Source organism: Dendrobates tinctorius, unplaced genomic scaffold (assembly GCF_039654945.1).
Source record: "Dendrobates tinctorius isolate UK_male_01 unplaced genomic scaffold, ASM3965494v1 ptg000102l, whole genome shotgun sequence".
NCBI lineage: Eukaryota > Metazoa > Chordata > Amphibia > Anura > Dendrobatidae > Dendrobates > Dendrobates tinctorius.
Genome location: NW_027361770.1, coordinates 2,014,829 through 2,034,342, shown reverse-complemented (window position 1 = coordinate 2,034,342; position 19,514 = coordinate 2,014,829). Strand labels below are relative to the sequence as shown.

At 43.7% G+C, this 19,514-nt stretch overlaps 1 protein-coding gene across 4 annotated transcripts in view; it reads right to left on the bottom strand.

Annotated features, from left to right (window-relative positions):
• ALG2 (ALG2 alpha-1,3/1,6-mannosyltransferase) overlaps positions 1-19,514 on the bottom strand; it is an 87,020-nt gene that overhangs the window by 34,208 nt on the left and 33,298 nt on the right. For 3 of the 4 annotated variants that reach the window (XM_073587677.1, XM_073587675.1, XM_073587678.1), the window contains exon 2: positions 9,032-9,362. In XM_073587677.1, coding sequence (XP_073443778.1) covers positions 9,032-9,343 — 312 coding nt within the window. In that variant the 5' untranslated portion in view covers positions 9,344-9,362. Of the gene's footprint in view, positions 1-9,031; positions 9,363-18,018; positions 18,192-19,514 lie in introns of all 4 variants that reach the window. The other variant, XM_073587676.1, reaches the window with a different exon arrangement.

Genomic DNA, 19,514 nt, shown 5'->3' with positions numbered 1-19,514 from the left:
CACAAGCACACGCATACAGACACAAGCACAAACCAGCCACCAGAGTACATGGGGCTCACAGACACACGCGTATATACACAGACCAGCTACCATAGTACATGAGTCGCAGACACACGCACACAGACAAGCACACAGTCACAAGCACAAACCAGCCACCAGAGTACATGGGGCTCACAGACACACGCATACATACACAGACCAGCTACCAGAGTACATGAGTCGCAGACACACAGACACAAGCACATGCATACAGACACAAGCACAAACCAGCCACCAGAGTACATGGGGCACACAGACACACGTGTACATACACAGACCAGCTACCAGAGTACATGAGTCGCAGACACACAGACACAAGCACACGCATACAGACACAAGCACAAACCAGCCACCAGAGTACATGGGGCTCACAGACACACGAGTACATACACAGACCAGCTACCAGAGTACATGAGTCGCAGACACACAGACACACGCACACAGACACAAGCACACGCATACAGACACAAGCACAAACCAGCCACCAGAGTACATGGGGCACACAGACACACGTGTACATACACAGACCAGGTACCAGAGTACATGAGTCGCAGACACACGCACACAGACACAAGCACACGCACACAGACACAAGCACACAGACAAGCACAAACCAGCCACCAGAGTACATGGGGCTCACAGACACACGTGTACATACACAGACCAGCTACCAGAGTACATGAGTCGCAGACACACGCACACAGACACAAGCACAAACCAGCCACCAGAGTACATGGGGCACACAGACACATGCGTACATTCACAAACGAGCCACCAGAGTACGGGTCACACAGGAACGAGCACACGCACACAGACACACGCATGCATACACAGACACACACACACAGACCAGCCACCAGAGTACATGAGTCGCACACACACAGACAAGCATAAACCAGCCACCAGAGTACATGAGTCGCACACACAGACACGAGCACACGCAAACAGACACACGCATGCACACACAGACACACACCAGAGTGCATGAGTCGCACACAACAGCCACCAAGTTACATGGAGCACACAAAGACACACACTCGCGCATGCACGCATACATACACTTTATACACACACCAGTCACCAGAGTACATGGGGCATACATGGGCACACACACAGACCAGCCACCAAAGTACATGGGGCACACAAAATGAAGAGAAGTTTGGGAAGCATATTTCACAACTGAATGTTAGAGGGAGGGGGGTGCACAAAGTGTGAGATTTTCAGGGTGAATGTAGTGAGGCTGAGGGTGCAATTCACTATTGGTCACTGTACTTGGCCCAAGTGTTTTATCTCCTATAAGCCTGATTCCTCAGCTGCTAGAAGTTGTCAGGGAGGGAGAGAATGGTGCAGAAGCTAATAATTAGCTGCTCTCCCTCCAGTTTGATTTCAAGCTGTGATTCAGCAGTTGTGGGGTTAAAAGGACACAGCTCTGCTGATCATTTACAAAGCACAAACTCAACACAAATGTCTCCTAGTTCTAATCTCAAACATCCCCTGCTTACACGTTGACTAAAGGCCCCGTCACACTAAGCAACTTACCAGCGATCCCGACACCGATATCAAGGTGTCAGGATCGCTAGTAAGTCGCTATGTGATCGCTGGTGAGCTGTCACACAGACAGCTTCACCAGCGATCAGCACAGCGATGCCGAGCGCCTGGCATCGCTGGCCATCGCGGTAAAAAATAGAATCAAAATAAAAAATATATTATTCTCACCTTCCGACGTCCCGTTCAGCCATCCTGCCTCTCTCCACGTTCCGGTCCCAGTGATCCTTTGCGAGAATGACCGCGAGATGTCACGGTCTCGAGGGATAACAAAGTCTCGCGGTCATTCGTGCAAAGGATCACTGGGACCGGAGCGTGGAGAGAGGCAGGATGGCTGAACGGGACGTCGGAAGGTGAGAATAACTATATTTTTTTTTATTATTTTTTACACCTGATCGCTGGTCTCCCGCCGGTCACACACAGCGATGCGTGCTGGCCAGTGGGAGATCAGCGACCAAAGAAATGTCCAGAGGTTTCTTCCAGCGATCAGCGATACCGGCAGGGGGGCCGCTCGCTGATCGCTGTCACACATAGCGATCTCGCTGGTGAGATCGCTGTTACGTCACAAAAGTTGTGACTCAGCAGCGATCTCGCTACCGAGATCGCTTAGTGAGACAGGGCCTTAATTACCAGGTATATATGGTATATATGTGCAGAAGCTGCTGGGCACTGCAGTCAGGACTTCTCAGCAGCGCTACAACAGCAGCCAGAGCAGCTCTCTTGTGAGTGATCTCCTAGTGATGGGTCGTTCATGAACGATCCAAGACAAAGAGCCGGCTCCCTGCTGTGAATGATGGGAGACGGCACCCAAGAGAGAGCCACTGGATTCTCTGACTGGCTCTCACTGGGTGTAAAATTCTGGGTTTTTGGAGGATGTAACTCTGCCCACCTGACCCAAACTCTGCCCATTCATCAACGAAACTGGCTGACTGCAAGTAGGCAGGGTTTCAGCCATATTGACGTTACCTTAAATATGTGTTCACCTATGGCAGACCTGGGCACAGTGCGGCCCGCAGGCCACATCCGGCCCTCTGGCTGTCACAGTCCGTCCCGCAGACCAAGACAGCCGTGGGGCTGGAAACCAGAGGTCTATGGGCAGCACCGTGCCCGTCCGCTGGCTCTCTCCATTTTCTCCCTAGGGGCAGTCAGCATTGGTGGAGGTGTTTTTATGTCTAATAATAAACTGGATATTCCTTGAAATATTCAGAGTAATTAATGAATCAGCCGGAGGTGCTCCTTGACAAACTGAAAATCCTTTTCTGCATTCTCTGACGAATCTCCTACACGGTAGTTCGTTCCACCTGTTTTGAGCTGCAGGTCAGCAGATCCAGACGATTACTCCAGTACCCAAACACAGGGCTATACGCTGAGCAACAAGACACCAAAAAGGTGAGAAGAATTTTTTATTTCTATCTGACATAATTAAAATTCTGCACTTAGATCTGCGCCCTCCTTTTTCTGGATATTCCTTGAAATATTCGGAGTAATTAATGAATCATCTGGAAGCGCTCCTTGACAAACTGGAAATGCTTTTCTGCATGAGGATTCTATGGGGGTGACATGCTGCACATGGGGATTCTATGGGGGTGACATACAACATATGGGGATTCTATGGGGGTGACACAGTACATGGAGATTCTATGGGGTTGACAGTATATGGAGATTCTATGGGGGCGACAGTACACGGGGATTCCATGGGGGTGACATGCTGCACATGGGGAGGTTATGGGACTGTTGTGCAAGACATGGAGATGCTATGGGGGTGACATGCTGCACATGGGGAGGCTATGTGGCTGTCTTGCTGCACATGGGGAGGCTATGGGTGTGATATGCTGCACATCGGAAGACTATGGGGGCCTGATGCATTACATGGGTAGGCTGTGTGGGGCTCATGCTGTATATGGTAAGGCTGTGCGGGGCTCATGCAGTATATATAGGGAGGTTGTGTGTGGCTCATGCAGTATATATAGGGAGGCCGTGTGGGGCTCATGCAGTATATGGAGAGGCTGTGTGGGGCTCATGCTGTATATGGGGAGGCTGTATATAAGGGGCTGTGGGGAGTTCATACGATACATAGAAGGGGCTGTAGTTGGGTTCAAAGATATATAGAGGGGTGTCAGCATACTTAATTCTGCTCAATATTAAGTGATACTATTAATAAATTAATGTTGAGAAGAATTAATTTCATGCTATTGGTTCGGCCCTCCACAACAGTCATGGTCTCTCATGTGGCCCCTTGGGAAAATTAGTTGCCCACCCCTGACCTATGGTGAACACTAGGGTGACCGGATCTCATATGGGGGGGAAAAAATGTTGGAATCTTGTCCGTCTGGACCCCACAAAACGATTCCCCTTTCCAGATATTGAGAGAGCCAAAATTTGAGCTCGATCAAACGACGTTAACCCGTGCCGCTCGTCGCTCAAAGTTTGAAAAAATCCAAATTGAGGTATTTTAAGATTTAGGTATTTTGCATAGTCTGTTAGACTATAAAGAATGTGACAACAACATTGCAGAAATAGCCCTGACCAAATTTTCGAACCATTTTTGGTATTTGAATGCAGAGTTGGTGGGATTATCGTTTTTTGATCCCACCATTACAGACAATGAAAAGTTGTTAATGGCTAATAAATTGCTCAGTAGCACAGATGAACCATCAGAGCACGCTAACCTACATGAGTTGATAATTTTACATAGTTATCTAATCTATTCTAGAGCTTTTGTTAAAGTAGTTTTTGAAACGTCAGAATATAATGCTCGGCATTTGCTTACAACTTGCAGGACATATTGCTTTTGTTCTTCATCTTTTGTCAGAAGGTCGTTAAAGTCGGTTACTTCCTACCTCTTTTAATTTTTCTTTCCTAACTTTTGGCTTTACAACCCTAGCGTGCTCTGATGGTTCATCTGTGCTACTGAGCAATTTATTAGCCATTAACAACTTTTCATTGTCTGTAATGGTGGGATCAAAAAACGATAATCCCACCAACTCTGCATTCTAATACCAAAAATGGTTCGAAAATTTGGTCAGGGCTATTTCTGCAATGTTGTTGTCACATTCTTTATAGTCTAACACACTATGCAAAATACCTAAATCTTAAAATACCTCAATTTGGATTTTTTCAAACTTTGAGCGACGAGCGGCACGGGTTAACGTCGTTTGATCGAGCTCAAATTTTGGCTACCTCAATATCTGGAAAGGGGAATCGTTTTGTGGGGTCCAGACGGACAAAATTCCGACATCGATTTTTTGCGGTCACCCTAGTGAACACATTTAAAAGGTATCGATTTAGGATCCAAAAAGAGCCGGCTCTTTTTCGTGAGCGGAGCCACGATAGCTGGATCACCAAAAAAGAGCTAGACTGCCCATCACTACTTCCTCCAGCAGAAGCGGCTTCACCAATAGTAAGACAGCGGGGCTAATACCAAGCTGTGAGCTCACATGAGAGTTCCTGCCCTTTCGGTGTTTCTGTCTGTGGGCCGGACAGGAACAACCAAAGGGCCCGATGTGGCCCACCATTTGCTCACGTCTGGGTTAAATGATTGCAGATTGGCTTGTATGTCTCCACAGTGGCTGGGCTGCGCAAATAAGCCTTAGTTCACAAAACAAAAAACCTCACTGATAACTGTCCAATAGGCCTCTGCTTAGAGTTGCCCACCGCAAAGTCCTCTACCCATAGCTACTTTTCCAGAAGCAAATTTGATGCAGTCATGCCTTCATAGACAGGAGGCGGAGTTACTCGGTGTGTAATTGTTTGTCTCCGACTATGTTTTCCATCGCCATGCATCATACGAGCTGTCCATATCTGAACTCCGCAACCCCATAATTTAAATTCAACAACTGTATTAACTCCTCCAATTCCAAGGTTTTCCTGTGTCTGCTGCTTTTCACCTCCTTCAACCCCTTCTGTTTCTTTAACACCTTTCACTACCAAGGGTGGTTTCCACGTTAACGCCCGGGCCAATTTTTACAATTCTGACCACTGTCCCTTTATGAGGTAATAACTCTGAAACACTTCCATGGATCTCAGTGATTGTGACATTGTTTTCTCGTGACATATTGTACTTCACGTTAGTGGTAAAATTTCACTCAAATAACTTGTGTTTATTTGTGAAAAAAAACGAAATTTGGCAAAAATTTCGCAATTTTCCAACTTTGAATTTTTATGCCCTTAAATCACAGAGATATGGCACACAAAAAACTTAAGTAACATTTCCCACATGTTTACTTTACATCAGCACTATTTTGGAACCAAATTTTTTTTTGTTAGGAAGTTATAAGGGTTAAAAGTTGACCAGCGATTTCTCATTTTTGCAACACCATTTTATTTTTACGGACCACATCACATTTGAAGCCACTTTGAGGGGTCTATATGATAGAAAATATGCAAAAGTGACACCATTCTAAAAACTGCACCCCTTAAGGTGCTCAAAACCACATTCAAGAAGTTTATTAACCCTTCAGGTGCTTCACAGCATTTTTTTGAATATTTAAAAAAATAAATGAACATTTAACTTTTTTTCCCGCAAAAAAAACAAAACTTCAGGTTCAATTTGTTTTTATTTTACCAAGGGTAACAGGAGAAATTGGACTGCAAAAGTTATTGTGCAATTTGTCCCTAGTACGCTGATACCTGATATGTGGGGGGGAACCACTGTTTCGGTGCATGGCAGAGCTCAGAAGAAAAAGAGCCCCGTTTGACTTTTTCAATGCAAAATTGGCTGGAATTTAGATCGGACGTCATGTCACGTTTGGAGAGACCCTGATGTGCCTAAACAGTGGAAACCCCCAACAAGTGACCCCATTTTGGAAACTAGACCCCCCAAGGAACTTATCTAGATATGCGGTGAGAACTTTGAACCCACAAGGGCTTCACAGAAGTTTATAACGTACAGCAGTACAATTAAAAATTCATTTTTTCCACAAAAATCTTTTCACCCCCAATTTTTATTTTCCCAAAGGTAACAGGACCCTAAAAGTCATTGTGCAATTTGTCCTGAATACGCTGATAACCCATATGTGGGTGTAAACGACTATTTGGGCGCATGGCAGAGCTCGGAAGGGAAGCAGCGCCATTTGACGTTTTTGGCTGGAATTGAGATCGGACACCATGTCGCGTTTGGAAAGCCCCTGATGTACCAAAACAGTGGAAACCCCCCACAAATGACACCATTTTGGAAACTAGACCCCCCAAGGAACTTATCTGGATGTGTGGTGAGAACTTTGAACCCCCAAGTGCGTCACAGAAGTTTATAATGCCCGGGCGTGAAAATAAAAAAATCGTATTTTTTTTCCACAAACATGATCATTTAGTCCCCAATTTTTTTATTTTCCTAAGGGTACCAGGAGAAATTGGACCCCAAAAGGTGTTGTCCAATTTGTCCTGAGTATGCAGATACCTCATATGTCGGAGAAAACTACTGTATGGGCACATGTCGGGGCTCGGAAGGGAAGTAGTGACGTTTTGGAATGCAGACTTTGATGGAATGGTCCGCGGGTGTCATGTGCGTTTGGAGAGCCTCTGATGTGCCTAAACTATTCAAACTCCCTACAAGTGACCCCATTTTGGAAACTAGACCCCCCTCGGAACTTATCTAGATGTGTGGTGAGCACTTTGAACCCTCAAGTGCTTCACAGAAGTTTATAACGCCCGGGCGTGAAAATAAAAAAAATCATTTTTTTCCACAAAAATGATATTTTTGCCCCCAATTTTTCTATTTTCCTAAGGGTAACAGGAGAAATTGGACCCCAAAAGTTGTTTTGTAGGCTGATACCCCATATGTGAGGGTAAAACACTGTTTGGGCACATGGCAGAGCTTGGAAGGGAAGGAGGACCATTTGACTTTTTCAACGCAGAATTGGCTGGAATTGAGATCAGATGCCATGTTGCGTTTGTAGAGCACCTGATGTGCCCAAACAGTGGGAACCCCCCAGTTCTAACTCCAACCCTAACCCCAACACACCCCTAACCCTAATCTCAGCCCTAACCCTAATGGGAAAATGGAAATAAATACATTTTTTTAATTTTATTATTTTTCCCTAACTAAGGGGGTGATATCGGGGGGTTTGATTCACTATTTATAGCAGGTTTTTATTTTTGGCAGCTGTCACACGCTAAAAGACGCTTTTTATTCTAAAAATAGTTTTTGCATCACCACAAATTGAGAGCTATAATTTTTCCATATTTTGACCCACTATGTCATGTGAGGTCTTATTTTTGCGGGACGAGTTGACGTTTTTATTGGTATTATTTTCGGGCACGTGACATCTTTTGATCGCTTTTTATTCCGATTTTTGGGACGCAGAGTGAACAAAAACCAGCGTTTCATGAATTTCTTTTGGGGGGTGCGTTTACACCGTTCCGTGTGCGGTAAAATTGATAAAGCGCTTTTATTCTTCGCGTCAGTACGGTTACCGCGATACCTCATTTATGTTTTTTTTTTTATTTTTTGTCGGTTTTATGCAATGAAAACAATTTTATATAAAAAATTATTTTTGCATCGCTTTATTCTGCGAGCTAGAACTTTTTCATTTTTTCGCTGATGACACTGTGTGGCAGCTCGTTTTTTGCGGGACAAGATGAGGTTTTCAGCGGTACCATGGATATTTATATGCGTCTTTTTGATCGTGCGTTATTGCACTTTTTATTCGGCGGTATGATAAATTATTTTTTACTTCGTTTTATATTTTTATTTTTTAAGGGGTTTCGCTAAAGGGGTTAACTAATGGGACAGTTTTATAGGGCGGGTCGTTACGGACGCGGCGATACCAAATATGTGTACTTTTATTGTTTATTTTTTTTATTTCCAAAAAAATGAATTAGGGAATTTTTTTTTTTTTTCATTTATTTAGCGATTTTTTAAAAATTATTTTTACACTTTTTTTTTTTTTTTTTAACTTTATTACATTGTCCCAGGTGGGACATCGCTGATCTGTCACATCACAGATCACTGTGACAGATCAGCGATCTGTCACAGGCATTGAAGCAGACTTCCTCTTGCCTGCGCTTTGCAGGCATGAGGAAGCCAGCTCCCTGCAGGCCCCCGTCGCCATCTTGGATTCGGGGACCTGCAGGGATGGAGCCTCCAGCAGCAGCGCGGCACATTGCGCTGCTGTGGGGGGCTCAGGGAAGCACGGAGGGAGCCCCCTCCCTGCCGATGCTTCCCTTTAACCCCCGGTACACCGCGATCGTGTTTGATCGCGGTGTGCCAGGGGTTAACGTGTCGGGGGTGGTCCGTGACCGCCCCTGACACATTGTGCCGGGGGTGTCAGCTGTGATAATCAGCTGACACCCGGCCGCGATCAGCGGCGCTCACCACGTGGGCGACACTGATCGCTATGACGTAATATTCCGTCCATGGGAATTAGGTCCCAGGTCACATGGACGGAATATTACATCCATTGTAGGAAATGGGTTAAGGGTGATCTACTAGATGTAAGCAAAAACTTACCTGGTCACAAAACACAACATCAAATTCTTCTCCACTGAGGAAGAGTATGTAGAAGGCCAGAAATATCATTCGAATGTATGCACAAAGAGCAAAACATCTGCCAAAAAAGTTTCGGGGAAGCCAATCTCCACAGCATCTAATTGGGATGCCGGACTCTACTGTCTCTGAGAAACAATGATTCACGTCATAATGGGCTGTCCATATCTGAACTCGACAACCACGTGATTTAAGTGCAAGTGCTGCATCAACGACCAGTCTCTCTGCTCCTCCAATTCCAAGGTCTGGATGAATAAACAGCACAGACGGTCCCATATTATCAGCTGTGTATAATCTGTGTGGAAATAAATAGGACATTACTTTCATGAATCGCCAACCTTCCGAAAACAGAATTTACAGATAACGCAGAAACTCAAGGCAGAAGTGCAGCAAGTATACAGACACCGCTAGATAGGAAGCCTGAGCTAACCAAAAAACAACAAAAAAAACAATGGATTAACAGAGAATTCTAAACAGGAAAATAGGTGACATGTTTATTAATAATTAATGGTGGCAAAAAGAGATTACATAAAATATAAATACATAAAATCAATGTACAGGACAAAAGTACATAAAGGAGAAAATATAAAAAAGCCAAATTGGAAAATGGTAACCCCTAAAAGGTAATAAAAGCCATATAGTAGACATCAAGTACTGATTAATAAAATATAAATATATGAAAAATAATATAACCGGTGTATGTGACTAAAAAACTAAATCCTATATAAAGTGCATATGCTATATATATATACAGTCATATGTTAAAGTTTGGGCACCCCTATTAATGTTAACCTTTTTTCTTTATAACAATTTTGGTTTTTGCAACAGCTATTTCAGTTTCATATATCTAATAACTGATGGACTCAGTTATATTTCTGGATTCAAATGAGGTTTATTGTACTAACAGAAAAAGTGCAATCTGCATTTAAACAAAATTTGACCGGTGCAAAAGTATGGGCACCTCAACATAAAAGTGACATTAATATTTTGTAGATCCTCCTTTTGCAAAAATTACAGCCTCTAGTCGCTTCCTGTAGCTATTAATGAGTTCCTGGATCCTGGATGAAGGTATTTGTGACCATTCCTGTTTACAAAACAATTCCAGTTCAGTTAAGCTTGATGGTCGCCGAGCATGGACAGCCCGCTTCAAATCATCCCACAGATGTTCAATGATATTCAGGTCTGGGGACTGGGATGGCCATTCCAGAACATTGCAATTGTTCCTCTGCATGAATGCCTGAGTAGATTTGGAGCGGTGTTTTGATTCATTGTCTTGCTGAAATATCCATCCCCTGCGTAACTTCAACTTCGTCATTGATTCTTGCACATTATTGTCAAGAATCTGCTGATACTGAGTTGAATCCATGCGACCCTCAACTTTAACAAGATTCCTGGTGCCGGCATTGGCCACACAGCCCCAAAGCATGATGGAACCTCCACCAAATTTTACTGTGGGTAGCAAGTGTTTTTCTTGGAATGCTGTGTTTTTTAGCCTCCATGCATAATGCCTTTTTGTATGACCAAACAACTCAAGCTTTGTTTCATCAGTCCACAGGACTTTCTTCCAAAATGTAACTGGCTTGTCCAAATGTGCTTTTGCATACCTCAGGCGACTGTTTGTGACGTGCTTGCAGAAACGGCTTCTTTCGCATCACTCTCCCATACAGCTTCTCCTTGTGCAAAGTGCGCTGTATTGTTGACCGATGCACAGTGACACCATCTGCAGCAAGATGATGCTGCAGGTCTTTGGAGGTGGTCTGTGGATTGTCCTTGACTGTTCTCACCATTCTTCTTCTCTGCCTTTCTGATATTTTTCTTGGCCTGCCACTTCTGGGCTTAACAAGAACTGTACATGTGTTCTTCCATTTCCTTACTATGTTCCTCACAGTGGAAACTGACAGGTTAAATCTCTGAGACAACTTTTTGTATCCTTCCCCTGAAAAGCTATGTTGAATAATCTTTGTTTTCAGATCATTTGAGAGTTGTTTTGAGGAGCCCATGATGCCACTCTTCATAGGAGAATCAAATAGGAGAACTACTTGCAAGTGGCCACCTTAAATATCTTTTCTCATGATTTGATACACCTGGCTATGAAGTTCAAAGCTCAATGAGGTTACAAAACCAATTTAGTGCTTCAGGAAGTCAGTAAAAAGTAGTTAGGAGTGTTCAAATCAAGAAAATGATAAGGGTGCCCATACTTTTGCACCGGTCAAATTTTGTTTAACCCCTTACCTACAACGGACGTAATATTCTGTCCATGTGACCCTGGACCTAACTACCATGGACGGAATATTACGTCCCAGCGATCAGCGGCGCCCACGTGGTGAGTGCCGCTGATCGCGGCCGGGTGTCAGCTGATTGTGCCGAGTGTCAGCTGTGATAATGTGTCAGGGGCGGTCACGGACCGCCCCCGACACGTTAACCCCTTGTACACCGCGATCAAACGCGATCGCGGTGTACTGGGGGTTAAAGGGAAGCTTCGGCAGGGAAGGTGCTCCCCCCTTGCTTCCCTGAGCCCCCCACGGCAGCGCAATGTGCAGCGCTGCTGCGGGGGGCTCTTTCCCTACAGGCCCCCGGATCCAAGATGGCGACGGGGGCCTTCGGGGGCCTGCAGGGAGCTGACTTCCTCACTGCCTGCAAAGCGCAGGCATGAGGAAGTCTGCAGCAGTGCCTGTGACAGATCGCTGATCTGTCACAGTGATCTGTGATGTGACAGATCAGCGATCTGTCACAGGACAGTGATGTCCCACATGGGACAAGGTAATAAAGTAAAAAAAAAAAAAAAAAGTTAAAAATAATTTTTAAAAAAAATCGCTAAATAAATTAGTAAAAAAAAAAAAAAAAAAAAAATATTCCCCAATAAATCCATTTTTTCAAAATAAAAAAAAACAAAAACAATAAAAGTACACATATTTGGTATCGCCGCGTCCGTAGCAACCCGCCCTATAAAAAACTGTCCCATTAGTTAACCCCTTTAGCGAAACCCTTAAAAAATAAAAATAAAAAACGAAGCAAAAAATAATGATTTATCATACCGCCAAACAAAAAGTGTAATAACGCGCGATCAAAAAGACGCATATAAATATCCATGGTACCGCTGAAAACGTCATCTTGTCCCGCAAAAAACGAGCCGCCATACAGCGTCATCCGCAAAAAAATAAAAAAGTTATAGCTCGCAGAATCAAGCGATGCAAAAATAATTATTTTTTATATAAAATAGTTTTCATTGCAAAAAACCGACAAAACATAAAAAAAGACCTAAATGAGGTATCGCTGTAACCGTACTGACCCGAAGAATAAAAACGCTTTATCAATTTTACCGCACGCGGAACGGTGTAAACGCACCCCCCAAAAGAAATTCATGAAACGCTGGTTTTTGTTCATTCTGCGTCCCAAAAATCGGAATAAAAAGCAATCAAAACATGTCACGTGCCCGAAAATGGTACCAATGAAAACGTCAACTCGTCCCGCAAAAAATAAGACCTCACATGACTCAGTGGGTCAAAATACGGAAAAACTATAGTTCACAATATGTGGTGATGCAAAAACTATTTTTACAATAAAAAGCGTCTTTTAGCGTATGACAGCTGCCAAACATAAAAACCGCCATAAATAGTAAATCAAACCCCCCGTTATCACCCCCTTAGTTAGGGAAAAATAATAAAACTAAAAGAAAATGTATTTATTTCCATTTTCCTGCTAGGGTAGGGTTAGGGCTAGGGCTCAGATTAGGGTTAGGGGTGTGTTGGGGTTAGGGTTGGAGTTATAATTGGGGGGTTTCCACTGTTTGGGCACATCAGGTGCTCTCCAAAGGCAACATGGCGTCTGATCTCAATTCCAGCCAATTCTGCGTTGAAAAAGTAATATGGTGCTCCTTCCCATCCAAGCTCTGCCATGCGCCCAAACAGTGTTTTACCCCCACATGTAGGGTATCAGCCTACTCAGGACAAATTACAAAACAACTTTTGGGGTCCAATTTCTCCTGTTACCCTTAGGAAAATAAAAAATTGGGGGCAAAAATATAATTTTGCGGAAAAAAATGTTTTTTTTATTTTCACGCCCAGGCGTTATAAACTTCTGTGAAGCACTTGGGGGTTCAAAGTGCTCTCCACACATCTAGATAAGTTCCGTGGGGGGGTCTAGTTTCCAAAATGGGGTCACTTGTGGGGAGTTTCAATAGTTTAGGTACATCAGGGGCTCTCCAAACGCACATGACACCCGCAGACCAATCCATCAGAGTCTGCATTCCAAAACGTCACTACTTCCCTTCCGAGCCCCGACGTGTGCCCATACAGTAGTTTTCTCCCACATATGAGGTATCAGCGTACTCAGGACAAATTGGACAACAACTTTTGGGGTCCAATTTCTCCTGTTACCCTTGGGAAAATAAAAAAAATTGGAGACTAATTGATCATGTTTGTGGAAAAAATACGATTTTTTTATTTTCATGCCTGGGCATTATAAACTTCTGTGAAGCCCTTGGGGGTTCAAAGTGCTCACCACACATCTAGATAAGTTCCTTGGGGGGGGTCTAGTTTCCAAAATGGGGTCATTTGTGGGGGGTTTCCACTGTTTAGGTACATTAGGGGCTCTCCAAAGGCAACATGACACCCGCAGACCATTCCATCAAAGTCTGCATTCCAAAACGTCACTACTTCCCTTCCGAGCCCCCGACGTGTCCCCATACAGTAGTTTTCTCCCACATATGGGGTGTCAGCATACTCAGGACAAATTGGACAACAACTTTTGGGGTCCAATTTCTCCTGTTACCCTTGGGAAAATAAAAAAAATGGGGACTAAAAGATGATGTTTGTGGAAAAAATACGATTTTTTTATTTTCACGCCCGGGCGTTATAAACTTCTGTGAAGCACTGGGGGGTTCAAAGTGCTCACCACACATCTAGATAAGTTCCTGGGGGGGTCTAGTTTCCAAAATGGTGTCATTTGTGGGGGGTTTCTACTGTTTTTGTACATCAGTGGCTTTCCTAACGCGACATGGTGTCCGATCTCAATTCCAGCCAAAAACGTCAAATGGCGCTGCTTCCCTTCCGAGCTCTGCCATGCGCCCAAATAGTGGTTTACCCCCACATGTGGGGTATCAGCGTACTCAGGATAAATTGCACAATATCTTTTAGGGTCCTGTTACTTTTGGAAAAATAAGAATTGAGGGTGAAAAGATCATTTTTGTGGAAAAAATATGATTTTTTAATTGTACCGCTGTACGTTATAAACTTCTGTGAAGCCCTTGGGGGTTCAAAGTTCTCACCACATATCTAGATAAGTTCCTTGGGGGGTCTAGTTTCCAAAATGGGGTCACTTGGGGGGTTTCCACTGTTTAGGTACATCAGGGGCTCTCCAAACGCGACATGGCGTCCGATCTGAATTCCAGCCAATTTTGCATTGAAAAAGTCAAACGGCGCTCCTTCCCTACTGAGGTCTGCCATGCGCCGAAACAGTGGTTCCCCCCCACATATCAGGTATCAGCGTACTCTGGACAAATTGCACAATAACTTTTGAAGTCCAATTTCTCCTGTTACCCTTGGTAAAATAAAGAAAATTGAACCTGAAGTATTTTTTTTGTGAAAAAAAGTTAAATGTTCATTTTTTTTTTAATATTCAAAAAATTCCTGTGACGCACCTAAAGGGTTAATAAACTTCTTGAATGTGGTTTTAAGCACCTTAAGGGGTGCAGTTTTTAGAATGGTGTCACTTTTGGGTATTTTCTATCATATAGACCCCTCAAAGTGGCTTCAAATGTGATGTGGTCCCTAAAAATAAAATGGTGTTGCAAATATGAGAAATCGCTGGTCAATTTTTAACCCTTATAACTTCCTAACAAAAAAAAAATTTTGGTTCCAAAATTGTGCTGATGTAAAGTAAACATGTGGGAAATGTTATGTATTAAGTTTTTTGTGTGCCATATCGCAGTGATTTAAGGGCATAAAAATTCAAAGTTGGAAAATTGCGAAATTTTCAAACTTTTTGCCAAATTTCCGTTTTTTTCACAAATAAACGCAAGTTATTTGAATGCAATTTTACCACTAACATGAAGTACAATATGTCACGAGAAAACAATGTCAGAATCACCGGGATCCATGGAAGCGTTCCAGAGTTATGACCCCATAAAGGTACAGTGGTCAGAATTGTAAAAATTGGCCCGGGAGTTAACGTGCAAACCACTCTTGGTAGTGAAGGGGTTAAATGCAGATTGCACATTTTTTGTTAGTACAATAAACCTCATTTGAATCCAGAAATATAACTGAGTCCATCAGTTATTAGATATATGAAACTGAAATAGCTGTTGCAAAAGCCAAAATTGTTATAAAGAAAAAAGGTTAACATTAATAGGGGTGCCCAAACTTTAACATATGACTGTATATATATATATATATATATATATATATATATATATATATATATATATATATATACACACACTCACTGGCCACTTTATTAGGTACACCATGCTAGTAACGGGTTGGACCCCCTTTTGCCTTCAGAACTGCCTCAATTCTTCGTGGCAGAGATTCAACAAGGTGCTGGAAGCATTCCTGAGATTTTGGACCATATTGACATGATGGCATCACACAGTTGGCGCAGATTTGTCGGCTGCACATCCCTGATGCGAATCTCCCGTTCCACCACATCCCAAAGATGCTCTATTGGATTGAGATCTGGTGACTGAGGAGGCCATTTGAGTACAGTGAACTCATTGTCATGTTCAAGAAACCAATCTGAGATGATTTGAGCTTTATGACATGGCGCATTATCCTGCTGAAAGTAGCCATCAGATGTTGGGTACATTGTGGTCATAAAGGGATGGACATGGTCAGCAACAATACTCAGGTAGGCTGTGGCGTTGCAACGATGCTCAATTGGTACCAAGGGGCCCAAAGAGTGCCAAGAAAAAATCGAGACTCATCAGACCAGGCAACGTTTTTCCAATCTTATACTGTCCAATTTCGATGAGCTTGTGCAAATTGTAGCCTCAGTTTCCTGTTCTTAGCTGAGAGGAGTGGTACCCAGTGTGGTCTTCTGCTGCTGTAGCCCATCTGCCTCAAAGTTCGACGCACTGTGCGTTCAGAGATGCTCTTCTGCCTACCTTGGTTGTAACGGGTGGCAATTTGAGTCACTGTTGCCTTTCTATCAGCTCGAACCAGTCTGCCCATTCTCCTCTGACCTCTGGCATCAACAAGGCATTTCCGGCCACAGAACTGCCGCTCACTGGATTTTTTTTCTTTTTCGGACCATTCTCTGTAAACCCTAGAGATGGTTGTGCGTGAAAATCCCAGTAGATCAGCAGTTTCTGAAATACTCAGACCAGCCCTTCTGGCACCAACAATCATGCCACGTTCAAAGGCACTCAAATCACCTTTCTTCCCCATACTGATGCTCGGTTTGAACTGCAGGAGATTGTCTTGACCATGTCTACATGCCTAAATGCACTGAGTTGCCGCCATGTGATTGGCTGATTAGAAATTAAGTCTTAACACACAGTTGGACAGGTGTACCTAATAAAGTGGCCAGTGAGTGTATATATATATATATATATATATATATATATCGCAAGACACATGAATGCAGTACACCAAGGCTGTGCGAGCGACATCTCCTTCACTATGATTGAACTAATAAAGCCGAAGGTGAGGGGAGGTAACCTGGATAACATAATTCTGAGAAGGGAATGTGAGTGGATTTTCAGGTTACAGTCTCTCTTCCCAGACGGGATGAATGAGTGCATGTCATATACCTGCTTCATATGATGGAATTGGAGTTTCCCTGATATGGCGACTGCTCCCTAATATATATATATATGTTTTGGATTAGGCTACTTTCACACATCAGTTTTTTGCCGTCAGGCAGGATCCGGCTATTTTTAGAAAAAAACGGATCCGGCATAAATTTTGGAGAACTGTAGAAACTGATCCGTTTTTCTGCCGGATCCGTCTAGCAGGTTATATCTGTTTCCTGGGGCTGGCCAATTGGATCTGAGCATGCGCAGACTTAAAAAAACGGATCCGGTGGCTGGATCCGTCTTTTTCTGGATCCGGCGCCCATAGACTTTTATTGTGGCAAAAAGCCGGAAGCGTCGGATCCGGCGCTTCCGGCTTTTTCGCCGGAGACAAAAAACGTTACAGTAACCGTTTTTCCAGACGCTGCAATGAGACAAGTAGCCGGATCCGGCAAAAAACGGATGAAACGCAATGCCATCCGGCGCGATCCGGCGCTAATGCAAGTCAATGGGGAAAAACTGGATCCGGCATTGCATTTCACCGGATCCGGTTTTACAAAAAAAAGCCGGACCGCGACTGACGGCGAAAAACTGATGTGTGAAAGAGGCCTTAATGGGGGTTTTTTATCAGAAGGGCATATCTGAGGATGCCTTTTAGGCATACGCTGCATTGAAAAGCGTCATGTATTTAGTATATTGGTTTTCTTATTTCCATCTATATATAGAATCTTTTGTCCCCAATATTGTCTCCCTGATAATAGTCAGCTGGTGGTATATTAGTATAAATGAGCGATATAATCCTAAACTTTATACTTTTGAATATTTTGCACCCTGCGCTTTGTTCAGCGTCTTATTTTCCCCATGGTAACCATGGAGGCGGGATTATTATTACTAAGGCCGGAAGGCCCGACGCCATTTTTGGTGCGCCCCGCTTTGCTCCTCCCTTTGGTTGAGGGCAAAATGAATGCTGGTATTGGAGCCTAATTAAGTCTGCTGAAACCGGAAGTCCCAGCGCCATTTTGGATGCGCCCAAACCGGAAGTCCCGGCGCCATCTTGGATGCGCTCCATTGTGGAGCGCACGCCGGGGCTCTATCCACCCGCTATGTATCTGAGGCGGTTGTGATGATGTGGGACGCCAACGCTGACGGCGGCTACTATCTACGGTATCATGTGGATGTATTGGGGCTATCACCACCTTCTCATACGTGATTTGCCCACCTGATAATGAGTGAGGCTGACTTGTGGCTCTGCATCATGGGGGTTATTTAAATCCACCCTTCCCTGACCACCGGTGCCATCATGCATCATCTGGGTATCGTACATGGATATGACGTTTATTGATTGATCCTCCTGATGAACCGCTACAGGCGGGGAAATGCATCGGGGTTGACCTGCACATGATAAGTGACTTTGTTTATTATACTATGATTCATAATATACCCTTGAGAGGGGTTAGTTTGTATTATCTGTCTGTCGGGCATATTAGTCTGTCACATATGATCATGATGTGGAGATATTAGATTTTTTATCTTTAATATTATCCTGGGGTCCTATTGTAGCCTAAGGCAATTTGAATGTTCACTGCTTTAATATCAGAAGGGCATACCCATATATGACAAGCAATTTATTGGATAATAGACCCCTGTGTGGGGGTTTTTATCAGGACAACATCAATTGTTTGAGGTTTTGCTCGAGCTTAGGGCATTCTGAAGTTTCATTTCTGCACTATCGGATTATTGTTTTCCCTCCTGTCTGAATAGGGACTGGAAGGGGAGTGAGGGATAGTCCTCGTTGAGTGGGGGCGCCAATTCTCGTTTTTAGGGTGCCAACCTCCACGGCTAGGAAGGTATCAGTGAGCCTTAAAGTAGGGCTATGTAGCATCCCAGTTTAGGTCTGGTTATTTGTGGCATTGGCCATTTTTCACTGGGATAGGTGTTTTTTTAATGTATTAAATAATAAATTTGTTTTAGGGGATTTATATGTTCGCACTATTTTTGATTCCCATGAGATATATATTTCATACGTTCGACTTCCATTAACTGCAAAAACTTATTGACTTGAGTATAAGTATATGCATTGTCCCCTCATCCCTATCCTGTTACGTATAACTCCCCTATCCTTGTATGCATGGCTCCTTGTCCCCTAGCCTTGTATGCATAGCTCTTTATCCCCTATCCTTGAATGCATGGTTCCTATAAAAAAAAAATCCTACTTACCTTGCCTGCGCGCCATCGCTGCATCTCGTTCCGGCACGAGCAGCTCTTCCTGCCGAGCGATCACGTAGCCCCGCTATTTAACGTAATGAATATTCACTCCACCCCTACGGGAGTCGAGAGGCGTGAAAATTCATTACCACATTATCGCTCGGCCGGAAGAGCTTCTGGTGTCGACATGAATGAGATGCAGCGACGACGCACAGGGAAGGTAAGATGTGTGCTGGAAGCCGGCGGCTGCAGCTGTCACTGTGCTCTTATTACAGAGAAGTGAATATTCACTGCAAGCGCAGTGAATATTCATTTCTCTTTAGCAGTGGCACAGGCTTTAGCCACCCACTCCCCCACTGCCTTTCTGGGACAAGTGACTCATATATAAGCCTAGGGGGGGCGTTTTCAGCACAAAAAAATGTGCTGAAAAACTCGTCTTATTTTGTTTTTCATCACTTGTTGGTATGTCATGTTTTAAATTAAGAGGTATTGTTTTTGATACCTCCTGGT